Source organism: Scyliorhinus torazame, chromosome 14, assembly GCF_047496885.1.
Source record: "Scyliorhinus torazame isolate Kashiwa2021f chromosome 14, sScyTor2.1, whole genome shotgun sequence".
NCBI classification, from domain to species: domain Eukaryota; kingdom Metazoa; phylum Chordata; class Chondrichthyes; order Carcharhiniformes; family Scyliorhinidae; genus Scyliorhinus; species Scyliorhinus torazame.
The window spans coordinates 174,533,386-174,546,914 of record NC_092720.1 but is presented as its reverse complement, the minus strand read 5'-3'; the positions used below and the strand labels follow the sequence as shown (position 1 = coordinate 174,546,914).

Here is a 13,529-nt window from a genome sequence, read left to right as displayed (position 1 = left end):
TATTAATGGGGAAGACAGGGTAGATAAAGATGAACTACTTCCACTGGTTGGAGATTCATAAAGTAGGGGGCATAGTCTAAATATTAGGGCTGGACTGTTTAGGAGAGATGTTAGAAAGAACCTCCTCACTGAAAGGATGGTAGAGATTTGGAACACTCTCCCACAAGCAAAGGTTCAAGCAGGAACAGTTAATTTTAAATCTGAGATAGATAGATTTTTGTTAAGCAAAGATATTAAGGAATATGGGCCAAAGACAGGTGTTTGGAGTAAGGCCACGGATCAGCCATGCTTTCATTAAATGGTTGGGCAGGCTGAGGTGCTGAATGGCCTAATCCTGTTCCTATGATCAGCATATGGCACTGGTAGTAATCTTGAGATCACTAGCTTTGAGGCCTGACTTCTCAACTTTCTTCCGAACTCCCTATATCTGTTTTCAGGAACACTTCCATTTTTTCTACTTATGCCACTTGTACAATGTGTAGCACGACCACTGGTTGTTCACCCGCCCCCTCCATAATGTCCTATAACCGGTCTGAGACATCCTTGACCCTAGCACCAGGGAGGCAATATAACATCCTGGAGTCACAGTTGCGGCCACAGAAATGCCCATCAATTCCCCTTAAAATCAAATCCCTTGGAACTATTTCACACCTATACTTTTTACTCCACTTCTGTGCAGCAGAACCAACCGTAATGGAACAAATTTGGCTGCTGTTTCGTTCCCGAGTGGCCATTCCCCTCCACACTATCAAATGCGGTATATCTGTTTTGCAGGGAAATGGCCACAAAAGATTTCTGCACTACCTGCCTTGCCTGGTGGTCACCCATTTCCTTCCTGCGGAGTCTGAACCTGCGGTATGACCACCTCTCTATACGTACTTTCCACGATATTCTCCACATTGTGAATGCTCCACAGTATCCCCAGTCACCATTCCGGCTCCAATATCAAGGCTTCCAGAAGGTATATCTGAAGACAATTCCTGCATAAATGCCGGCCTGAGCACTGTTAATGCTCAGGCCTTTGGGGCAACACTGTGGTTAGCACTGCTGCCTCAATGCACAAGTGACCAGGATGCAATTCTACCTTGGGTGACTATTTGGAGTTTGCATTTTCTCCCTGTGTCTGCCCAGGTTTTCTTGGGGTATTCTGGTTTCCTCCATCAGTTCAAAAAAGTGCAGGTTAGGTGATTGGCCATGATAAATTGCCCCTTAGCGTCCAAGGATGTGCAGTTTAGATGTGGTTATGCTGTTACGGGTGGGTGGGCGAATGCCTGGGGGGGGGGGGGGGGGGGGTTCTTTTGGAGGTTCAGGGCAGACTCAATGTGCCGAAGGGCCTCATTCTGCACTGTAGGAATTACATGCTTCTACTCTATGATTCCCGCAAGAAGCACGAGGAACAGAGCTAAGCTCCGTGACTTAGAATCATAGAATTTACAGTGCAGAAGGAGGCCATTCGGCCCATCGAGTCTGCACCAGCTCTTGGAAAGAGCACCCTACACAAGCCCACACCTCCACCCTATCCCCACAACTAACCCAACCCCAACACTAATGGCAATTTTGGACACTAAGGGCAATTTCGCATGTCCAATCCACCTAACCTGCAGATCTTTGGACTCGCCGCTTTAAATTCAACCTCTGGAAGATGCTTGATATTATGAACTGTCATTCGATACACTAACTGAAATGGCAGGTAACAGTACCCAAAAAGCGCCGCGCCGTTAGAATACGGCCCATCTCGAATAAAAGGGTGGTAGCGCGCAGGCGCAGAAAGGTCCCGCCCTTGAAGAAGCAATGTCTGCGCGGAGCATGCGCGCTGTGACGCCAGGAAGCTGAGTGGGGGCGAGTGCATCTTAAGCAATAACGAGTGCGGCTTTCAGGTCCCGAATCAGTGTCACCGAGCCCAGCGGACGTATGAACAGGTGCCTGAGGTGGGTAGGAGCACGATTAACCCGATGGTACAGTCCCTTCCCCGTCCTACCCGCTGCGTCCCGGTTTCTTCTCCGGTTTCCACCAAGTCCGTCTCGAAACAAAGGAGCCGTCCAGAATGCCTCGCGTCTGGCCCTGAGGAGCATGCGCATTAAGCGCCCAGGGAAATGAGCGCATTGGATAGAACGGTTTCTGCCGCGCGGGGGATTGTGGGATCTTCAGCCGCCATTACTACTTGTCAGAAAGTGTTGTACTACACGACCCAAGGTCGCAGGCTTGAAATGTTTAGTATATTTCTCTCTCCACAGATGTTTAATCTGTTCCGTGTATTCTGTATTTTCTATTGTACTTTAGATTTCGACAATCCATAGGGTATTGCATTTGTTTTATTGCTAGCGTTGCTCATGGAACCCTGCCCAGAATGAGACAAGCCAATTAAGATCCCCTTTTAGTTCTGATGCAGTTGGCTATGGAAGATGGTCCCTGTCTCCAGAATTGATTTGCAACTGTTTCAGCTGGAGTGGCCATGGAGGAACAATGGCAGATTAGAAATAATCAAAAGAGGTCATCTGTAGTGGAGATGTGATTGTAAAACAGACAATGCACAAACAATGTAAAACCCTAACTTTTATTCGGAACAGGGATTTTTTTAAGCAGCTTTAAATCCATTTTAACACATGCATTTACTTGTAATTTATTACATGAATGTGGTTATCGCTAGGAAGACCAACAACATATTGCCAGTTCCTAGTCTTATTTGATGCTGGACCTCTTGAATCCATGCAGTCAAAGTTACTAAATTTTAATCCAGCGACGATATTGGAATGATAATCTATATTCAAGTCGGGATGATATTTGTCTTCCAGGGGTATTTGGATGTGAAGGCTTTCCCATGCACCTGCTGTCCTTGTTCTTTGTGCTGGTGGAGGACCCAGGTTGGAAAGTTTAGCAAAGTCTGCTCAGGCTGCAACTGCATAAAGTCCTTCTCCTTCACCTTGTCTCACTCTGCCATCTTTTTCTCTGCCACTGTTTCTCCTCCACTGTAGTTCAATCTTCTGCATGGCCAGACCGCATGGTGGCTCCCTTTCCTGAATGACAAATCTGAATCCGTTGGGTTTTTATAACAATCCAGCAGCTTTTATGGTAACTTCTTTTCATGGTGCTGGCCCTCAATATTGCCATATTGTAGATGAGTTGTGTTTTGGTAACCCTCCTTTGTGTTTTTGTTTGTTCTCTCTCATGACCCCTTCTTCTTCTTCTTTTAAATTCATGTTAGAGGAGGAGGATTTTCACCCGGGAAAGTCACAATCTGACTGAATCATCACACAACTCATCAGGGCCTGAATTTCTTCAGCCTTTGAACATGGAAACGAAAAGCATAATTCACAGCGGAGAGAAACCATATGCATGTACTATATGTGGTCGATGCTTCTGCCGATCATCTGGCCTGTCGAGACACAAGCACAGTCATACCAGTGAAAAACCCTGTAAGTGTGGAGATTGTGGAAAGGGGTTCAGTTACCCATTTGAGCTGGAGATTCATCAGCGCATGCACACCGGGGAGAGACTGTTCACCTGCTCCATGTGTGGTAAGGGATGCACTCATTTCTCTGCCTTGCGGAAACACTGGCGAGTTCACACTGACAAGAGACCTTTCAAGTGTTCAGACTGTGGAAAGAGCTACAAAAGCTCCTGGGAACTGACATGCCATCAACGTGTTCACACTGATGAAAGACCATTCAGGTGCTCCCACTGCGGGACTGGATTCAGACGATCATCTGACCTCACTGTGCACCAACGTAGTCACACTGGGGAGAAGCCATTCATCTGCCCCATGTGTGGGAAGGGATTCACGCAGTCATCCCAGCTCAGTACGCATCAACTGGTACACACTGATAAGAGACCATTTAAATGTTCTGATTGTGAGAAAAGCTTTAAAAGCAAAAAACATCTGGTGACGCACCAGCGAGTTCACACAGGAGAGAGACCATTCACCTGCTCTGTGTGTGGCAAGGGCTTTGGCCGCTCGTCCTACCTGCTGAAACACCAACTGGTTCATACTGGGGAGAGGCCATTCACTTGCTCCGAGTGTGGGAAGGGATTTGCTTGTTCATCCTACCTGCTGAAACACCAACGGGTTCACAGCGGTGAGAAGCCATTCACCTGTTCCGTGTGTGGGAAAAGGTTCACCTGTTCATCTAACCTGCTGAAACATCAACGGGTTCACACTGGCGAGAGGCCATTCACTTGCTCTACATGTGGCAAAGGATTTACTGTTTCATCCAACCTGCTGAAACATCAGCGAGTTCACAAGTGATTGCAAACTCTCTATTCTGCCATTTGTGCTGCTGTTAATGACATCAGGATTGAACCAGCTTCATTCTGACATTTGGGTTTTGCTTTTACTGATGTACATAATCCCAGTGAGGGACTGGTATTTGAGATTCTGGATCAATGTGAACTAAATCAGCTTTGTTTTGAACATGTTGCTTCGGGTTTTTGCCTTTCCCACCAGTGTTCAGCATTACCTGGCTGGAGCTCAGAAAGGACAATCGGGAGGAATGGAACTCGATTGGTGACCGCCCTTCAGAGCCACACATAGAAGGACAAATGGCACTTTGGTCTTTCTTGTCTCCCTTCTCTGACCGCTAAATACCCATCCTGGTTAATTTTGAGGCACATAAAAAATGTAACTGCTCTTTCGTGTTTCACTGCACCTAAGCACCGAACAAAAGGATACTTTGCAATTGTGTTTAGAATCAGAACGAACAATGAATGCTGGAAGCGTGCTATCAAATCAAAGACTGTGCAATACTACGATTTGTATTGACTGTAAGTGAAATGGTAAGTTTAGTTTTCCAGCTTAATAATGAATGAAAATCCTGTAAAGAAATAATGTGCTTTTCTGAGAGTTCTCAGTACCATTTTAATACCTGTTAAAATAGTTGGTTAAAGTTTGCATTAAAATAACAGATGTAGGAATTTGCAGGAGCCTGTAAGCTGCTGGTATAACTATAGAGCAGATATTTGATGCCCAGGTACAGAGGAATCATCAACATGCTTCAACAGTACCCTTGTTCAAATGAATGGACTTCCCACATACAGCCCCTTTAAATATCTACTTCAATCACACAGGCAAAGAGTATCACCATGAAATGAAATGAAAATGGCTTATTGTCACAAGTAGGCTTCAAATGCAGTTACTGTGAAAAGCCCCTTGTCGCCACATTCCGGCGCCTGTTCGGGGAGGCTGGTATGGGAATTGAACCGTGCTGCTGGCCTGCTTTAAAAGCCAGCGATTTAGCCCCTGTGCTAAACCAGCCCATGAGTTTAAATACTAAATTAAACATGGAGGGTGAAACTGCCCTGCACCTTTATTTGTATTCATCCCATTCCTCTACTGTCCCTTTATGAAGGAGTGACATGTTCAGCTCTGCATTATGTTGATAGTTTTATGGGCAGTCTCTTTATTCTGCTCATTTAATGGCATGTGTTGTGACCCAAGAAGACTTGGCCAATTGAATCTGCTCTTATGTAGAGGAATGAAGAGAGATGGTGGCATGGTAGAGATGGGTGTTATTAGCTCTGGATGGTGGCATCAATGGGCATCTTATAGCTGAAGGCTAGCAGGGATCCACCGATAGAACCATGGGGGGACTTCAAACGTAATGGGTGAGCCGTTGCTCGAGATTCTTTGCCTCAGATTGGATAGCTTTCCAAGTGCAGACAAGTGAGGTCAGTCTTACTTAAAGTGACAGTGGAGGAGAGGCAGTGGAGAATGCTGCGGCTGACTGGGAAATTAAGATGTATGAGGAGGGAAAGTGTCTCAGACTCACAGATAATGTACTTTGTGACATAGATTTACGTTGTTCATTGCTGTGGCAGGGATGGAAACATGTTGAAAGGATTAGATGAATTTGGAACACTTTTCAACATTGCTGTGCCACATCAGCTTGCCATCCCTTGCACTTAAACAGCTAAGGGAAAAACACCATCTGTCATTCGAACAAATCCTTTTCCTCAGCTAGTGTTAACTGCATCACTGGATTCCCAAGAAAATGTCACAAACAATCAGATTGTTGCTCTTCCTAAGCACAACCCTGCTTTGTCCACACCTCTCTGGAGGTCACACACGTGATGTATTGATTGGTTGTAAAGCACAGAAGGACATTTGTGTGAATGGAACCTGTAGTCCACCCCCCAAAAAAATGACGTTAGCATACCTACATAAAGATGTAAGTATTGCAAGTGAATATTAGCTTGGATATTGCTGCAGTAAAGTGACAACGAAATTAGAGGAGGGTTTTTGAATGTGGAAGGAAGCAAGATCTGGGAGAAGAGGCGGGTTTGAATTTTGCGGCCTCCAGCACGGACAAGTGAGAGCACTAGATTTAGAAGGAATAAATAGGTTTTCGTCACCAGGATTTTTTTTTCATGGAATGGAGATTGGTTGCCAACTGTTGTTTTAACAGGCTTCGCATTGAGAAAACTATTGAAAATAACATGAGCTGTGAGTTGAACGCACGTCGCTGTACCTACAGTGCACAGTACTGAGTATTACACTATCACGGTACCACACAAAAGCTGTTGCATCACTATTTCCCTGCAGTATATTTAGAAGGACATTGCTGCATAAAGATGAATATCTGGTGAAGAGGCAAAAACACGAGCCCTCAACAATTACCTTGGTGCAATCACAGCTCGACACATAAGCTGGAACTCTGCTCCGGATGGGGAAATGTCATTTAGGACTCTGCTTCTCCAATTTCTTTACATTGATGTAGTTCCTCATTGTTGGAACTATTTTTGTGAATATTTCTTGTTTTCTCGCCAAGGCCTTCATATCCTTCCAAATGTATGGGTGTGTAGAACTGGACACATTACTCCAGCTAAGTTTGACTCATTGTTCCTTGCAGGTTTATCATAACCTCCTTCATTTTGTACTCGCTGTCCCAATTTCTAAAGCTCAGGATCCCTAATGTGTTTTAACTCCTCTCTGCCTGGGCTACCACCTTCAATGATGTCTGCACAAAAGCCCCCAGGCCCCACTTCCGACAGAATTGTAGTTTTAATTTATTTTGCTTCTCTCCCTTTTTTATAGGAACAGGAGTAGGCCATTCTGCCCTACAAACCCGTCCTGCCATTTAATGGTACCATGGCTGATCTGTGCACGAACGCCATATACCTGTCTTTGGCCCCTATCCCTTTTCTTGCTTAACAAAAATCAATCTATCTCAGATTTAAAATCAATAACTTCCAGCTTAAACTGCTGTTTGTGGGAGAGTTCCAAACCTGTACCCCTCGTTGCATGAAGAGCTTCTTACTGATGTCTCTCCTGAACAGTCTAGCCCTAATTTTTAAACTCTGCCCCCTGTTTTTTGAATCTCAACCAGTGCGACCCTTTACCTTTATCTACCCAGTCTTTCACTATTAATATCTTGAACACTTTGATCAGATAATCCCTTAACCTTCTAAATGCGAGCAAAAACAGACCTAATCTGGGTAATCTCGCTTTGGAACACAACCCCTGTAATCCATGTATCACTTTTGTAAACCTACTTTGCACTCCCAAGGCTAAAATATCCTTAACACCCTCGGATGGAAATTGTCAGGTCCTGGGGATTTGTCACTCCTTTGTTCCATTATTTCTTGGTTACTGATGCTTACATTAATTGTATTAAAGTCCCTGTCCTCTGTTGACTATTAATTTTTCGGGACTTCTGGCAAGTTGTCCTCCTTTTCAACTGTAAGTACTGAGGCAGAGTAATTGTTCAACATGACTGCCATTTGCCTGGGGAAATATCCTTCCAGAGCTGCTCACAGTACTCCAAGTGGGGTTGAACCAGGGTTTGTTCAGCTGCAGAATAACCTCTGTGTCTTTATATTCCAATCCTCTCGATATAAAGACTACAATTCCTCTAGCCGTTGTGATTATGTTCTGCACTTGTTCGGGGCATTTTAAGGATCTATGCACCTGAATCCCTACTTGATTCCAACTTGAACTGTACATAACCTCTTTCCATATAGAAAACACTCTGTTCTATCCTTTTTTGATTCAAATTGGATGACCTCCCACATTGAATTACATCTACCACAATTTTGCCCATTCATTCAGTCTGTCAGTATATCCATGTTTGGGCTACCATCTAGGCTGTCGATAAAACCACCTAACTTTGTATCATCAACAAATTTGGACATATGACTTTCTATGCCATTATCCAAATCATTAATGATTAATTGAGGCCCCAACACACATCTTGTGGTACAGCACTGGTTACCTCCTGCAATTGGAGTAATTACCCATTATCCTTGAGGCAGAGTAATTGTTCAACATGACTGCCATTTGCCTGGGGAAATATCCTTCCAGAGCTGCTCACAGTACTCCAAGTGGGGTTGAACCAGGGTTTGTTCAGCTGCAGAATAACCTCTGTGTCTTTATATTCCAATCCTCTCGATATAAAGACTACAATTCCTCTAGCCGTTGTGATTATGTTCTGCACTTGTTCGGGGCATTTTAAGGATCTATGCACCTGAATCCCTACTTGATTCCAACTTGAACTGTACATAACCTCTTTCCATATAGAAAACACTCTGTTCTATCCTTTTTTGATTCAAATTGGATGACCTCCCACTTTGAATTACATCTACCACAATTTTGCCCATTCATTCAGTCTGTCAGTATATCCATGTTTGTGCTACCATCTAGGCTGTCGATAAAACCACCTAACTTTGTATCATCAACAAATTTGGACATATGACTTTCTATGCCATTATCCAAATCATTAATGATTAATTGAGGCCCCAACACACATCTTGTGGTACAGCACTGGTTACCTCCTGCAATTGGAGTAATTACCCATTATCCTTGAGGCAGAGTAATTGTTCAACATGACTGCCATTTGCCTGGGGAAATATCCTTCCAGAGCTGCTCACAGTACTCCAAGTGGGGTTGGACCAGGGTTTGTTCAGCTGCAGAATAACCTCTGTGTCTTTATATTCCAATCTTCTAGATATAAAGACTACAATTCCTCTAGCCGTTGTGATTATGTTCGGCACTTGTTCGGGGCATTTTAAGGATCTATGCACCCGAATCCCTACTTGATTCCAACTTGAACTGTACATAACCTCTTTCCATATAGAAAACACTCTGTTCTATCCTTTTTTGATTCAAATTGGATGACCTCCCACTTTGAATTACATCTACCACAATTTTGCCCATGCATTCAGTCTGTCAGTATATCTATGTTTGTGCTACCATCTAGGCTGTCGATAAAGCCACCTAACTTTGTATCATCAACAAATGTGGACATATGACTTTCTATGCCATTATCCAAATCATTAATGATTAATTGAGGCCCCAACACACATCCTTGTGGTACAGCACTGGTTACCTCCTGCAATTGGAGTAATTACCCATTATCCCCACTCTCTCTCACCTGCTACTCAACCAGCTTCCGAACAGTGTCAATAATTTGTCCTCAACCTTCCACGTTCGTTAACAGTCTCTTCTGGGGTCCATATACGTCTTCAAAAAATTCAATAAGATTAGTCAGGCATGACCTTCATGAATCTATGCTGGCTCTCCCTGACTGCCCAAAATTTTTTGAAGTTTTCTGATTCTTCTTCCCTGATTGTAGACTCCAGCTATTTGCCCACCACAGATGTTAGGCTAACCGGTCTGTAATTTCCTGGTTTCACTCTTCTTAAAATTGGAGTGACGTGTGCAATTTTGCAATCCATTACTACTGAATCTGGGGAACTCTGAAAGATTATGGTTCGGGAATCTACAATTTGCTCCCCGACGTCCTTTAACACCCTCGGATGGAAACTGTCAGGTCCTGGGGATTTGTCACTCTTTTGTTCCATTATTTCTTGGTTACTGATGCTTACATTAATTGTATTAAAGTCTCTGTCCTCTGTTGACTATTAATTTTTCAGGGACTTCTGGCAAGTTATCCTCCTTTTCAACTGTTAAGTACTGAGGCAGAGTAATTGTTCAACATGACTGCCATTTGCCTGGGGGGCTGGTTTAGCTCAATGGGTTGGACAGCTGTTTTTTGATGTAGATTCAATTCCCGTACCAGCTGAGGTTATTTATGAAGGCCACCTTCTCAACCATGCCATCACGTAAGGTGCGGTGTTTCTCAGGTTAAATCACCACCAGTCAACTCTCCTCAAAGGGTAAAGCAGCCTGTGGTCGTCTTGGACTTTGGCGACTTTACCTTGCCTATCACTGACAATATCTCCATTTTCAGCCTTGAGTGGGCCTGTTTTGCTGTTGACCACCTGCTTTCTCTTTATGTATCTATAAAATTTCTTCTTATTGATTTTAATGTCCCTTGTAAGCTTCATTTCATAATCCCTTTTTGTAGCTCTTATAAACTGCTATGTGACTTTTTTCTGGTCTTGTATCTATCCCATTTGTCCGGATCTCTGCTACATATTGCATTTTTGTATGCCATTTATTTTAGTTTTATGTTGTCCCTGACCTCTTGTGTTATCCATGGCTGTTTATTTTGTGAAGTTTAGCCTTTTCCTCTCGGGGGTATATGCTCACCCTGTATCTCATTAATTGTTTCTTTAAATATTCTCCACTGATCGTCAGTCATTTGACCCATTAATAGGTCTTCCCAGTTCACCGTGAACATTCTCTGTTTCATCCCGTTAAAGTCAGCCTTACCCAAATCTAAAATTCTGGTATCTGAATCGTGATTTTTACTTTCAAACACTACACTGAATTCAATCATCTTGTGATCACTATTTGATAAATGTTCGTGCACAGTTAGGCTGTGAATTACATTTGGTTCATTACTCATAACTAAATCTAATATTGCCTGTCCCCTTGCATAATCTGGAACATATTGCTGCAGGAAACTACCCGGACTAATCCCATGAAAAGTAATAATTTCACACTTCTCTACATTAAATGTCATCGACAACTTGTCCACTCATTCTGCAGCCTACCTATGACCTTTCCAAGTTTACTATCATCCTCCTCACAGTTCACCATACTTCTAAGTTTCATGTTGTCTGCAAATTTTGAATTTGTGTCCGACGCAAATCAGTCCAGGTCATTAATTTCACCAACAAAATCAGGTATCCTCTAACAGCGACCCCTGGGAAACCCCGTTATAAATCATCCACATCGGATATCGTCAAAGATATCGCCCAGTTTTGCATAAAAGGAAAACTGTTGCACATGAAAGAAAAGGAAAAGGTGCTGCAAATCCAAATAAAAACTGAAATTGCAGGAAATATTTAGCAGGTCTGACAGCATCTGTGGAGAGAGATTGTGACAATTCATCAGAGCTGACGTTCTTGCTGAATATTTACAGAATTTTCTGTTTTTCTTTCCCGTGCCCCAGGTTCATTAGGGTGATAAGCCACCACAGGAGTGAGTTTACGATTAACATAACAGGCTGTATGTAGAGAGGTAAATGCAAGAAGGTCTCTTGACAGTTTGAGATGGGTTGAAGAATGTCTATATTACAAGCCAAGAGCTCACAAAAGTGTGCCTGATGCTGAGATGTGTACATGCAGGTTTGGTAAACTCGGTTAACTACTGTTTGATGCTAATAATGCAAGGGGTTCAAGCATTGTGTTTGGAAGATTTGCATAAAGAAGATTCTGCATAAACATTGTTTGAAGGCGAGTGTGACAACTTGAAATGATAATATTGTGGTCTCAACCCAGAGTGCAGCCAGCACCTTCTGAGTAATTATGTATTTTTAAATTCATTTATGGCATGTGGGCGTCGCTGGTTAGGCCAGCATTTATTGCTCATCCCTAGTTGCCCTTCAGAAGGTGGTGGTGAGTTGCCTTCTTGAACCGCTGCAGTCCTTCAGCTATTAGGGAAGGAGTTCCAGGATTTTGACCCAGCAAAAGTGAACAAACGGCAATATATTTCCAAGTCCGGGTGGTAAGTGAGTTGGAGGGAAACCTCCAGGTGGTGGGGCTCCCAGGTATCTTCTGCTCTTGTCCTTCTAGATGGTAATGGGCATGGGTTGGGAAGGTGCTGATAAAGGAACCTTGGTGAGTTGCTGCAGTGCATCTTGTAATGGTACATAGCTGCTACTGTTCGTCGTTGGTGGAGCCTTTGACTGTTTGTGGAAGGGGGAGCAATTGAGCGGACTGCTTTGTCCTGGATGGTGTCGAGCTTCTTGAGTGTTGTTGGAGCTGCACTCATCCAGGCAAGTGTAGAGTATTCCAAGATACTTCTGACTTGTGCCTTGTAGATGGTGGACAGGCTTTGGGGGGAAGGGGGGGGGGGGGGGTCATGAGGTCAGGAAGTAAGTTACTCACCGTAGGATTTCTAGCCTTTGACCTGCCCTGGTAGCCACAGTGTTAATGTGGATTGTCCAGTTCAGTTTCTGATCAATGGTAACCCGTAGGATGTTGATTGTGGGGGGTTCAGAGATGGTAATGCCATTAAATGTCAAGGGGCGATGGATGGATCCTCTCTTTTAGGAGATGGTCATTGCCTGCCACTTGAGTGGCGCAACTGTAACTTGCCACTTGTCAGCCCAAGCCTGGATATTGTCCAGGTCTTGCTACATTTCGAAATGGACTGCTTCATTATTTGAGGAGTCGTGAACGGTGCTGAACATTGTGCAGTCACCCGCAAACATCTCTCTTCTGACCTCATGATGGAAGGTCAGAAATAGGGATGTTTGCGGCTGACTGCACAATATCATCCAATATCCTCAATGATTTACTGCAACATAACTCCTTATAATAAATAACAAAAATTTGAAATGTATTTACAGAATCTTGAATATTTAGATTAACAAAGGTTGTTCAGGGATGGAGAGAGTAAACTGAATACCCTAACCCTGAAAATGTAATTGCAATCTAAGCTTTAAATGTGGATTGTGCATTAAATTATACAGTTCAATGAAGACCCTTTTAGTTTCTAACATGGTAGGACAAGACATTTAGAATCATAGAAAAGTTACAGCACAGAAGGAGGCCATCGGGGTCATCTTGTCCATGCCAGCCTGAGGACACCTAGGAGCTCTTTCTAATCCCATCTTCCAGCACTCGGTTTTCAGGTGGTAAATTCAAATATATGGAATTACTTTAGTCAAAATGTATAATGATCATGTATTCATACAAATAAGCACTCTTGGTTTTAACACACAGAGCATGTGTCTTAATTCAAACCATTCACTATCTTCTTTTGGTAAGTAATATCATTTTGGTACTAGACTGATACTAAAGAATCAAAAATAAGAAAGTATATTTATCAAGTCCGATAGACTTTACGACTTTCAATGTGTGATAAAGCCATGAACCTGTATCCTTCTTGTTATCTCTTCTTCATTTGAACAGGTCTTCAATCAGTGAATGGCGAGTAAAATGCCCCCCCCCCCTCCCCCCAAGGTCTATTATTGTTCTCTTCAGTGGTCATCATGTCATGTCAGGCCATGGAACTTTAACCAATTGATTGTTCCTGGCAATTGTGAGGGTAATTTTATTGCCTTTTAATTGTGTAATTGAAGAAAATGCCTTGGTTCATGGGGACAGTCTATGGAAGACAATGGTTCCTCATTCACTATCTTGATCAGATTATGAACAATAAGCTTTATTGCTGAGCTAGAACT

General features: G+C 43.2%; 1 protein-coding gene across 1 annotated transcript; it reads left to right on the top strand.

The window, feature by feature from the left end:
- The first annotated feature begins 1,798 nt into the window (after window positions 1-1,798).
- Window positions 1,799-12,164, top strand: LOC140390227 (uncharacterized). Its single transcript, XM_072475200.1, has 2 exons — window positions 1,799-1,928; window positions 3,203-12,164. The coding sequence occupies exon 2, from the start codon at window positions 3,290-3,292 to the stop codon at window positions 4,241-4,243; it is 954 nt and encodes a 317-aa protein (XP_072331301.1). The 5' UTR covers window positions 1,799-1,928; window positions 3,203-3,289; the 3' UTR covers window positions 4,244-12,164.
- Window positions 12,165-13,529: the final 1,365 nt, after the last annotated feature.

Coding starts and splice junctions, on each gene's coding strand:
- LOC140390227 (XM_072475200.1), top strand. CDS start 3,290: ATGGAAACGAAAAGCATAATTCACAGCGGAGAGAAACCATATGCATGT.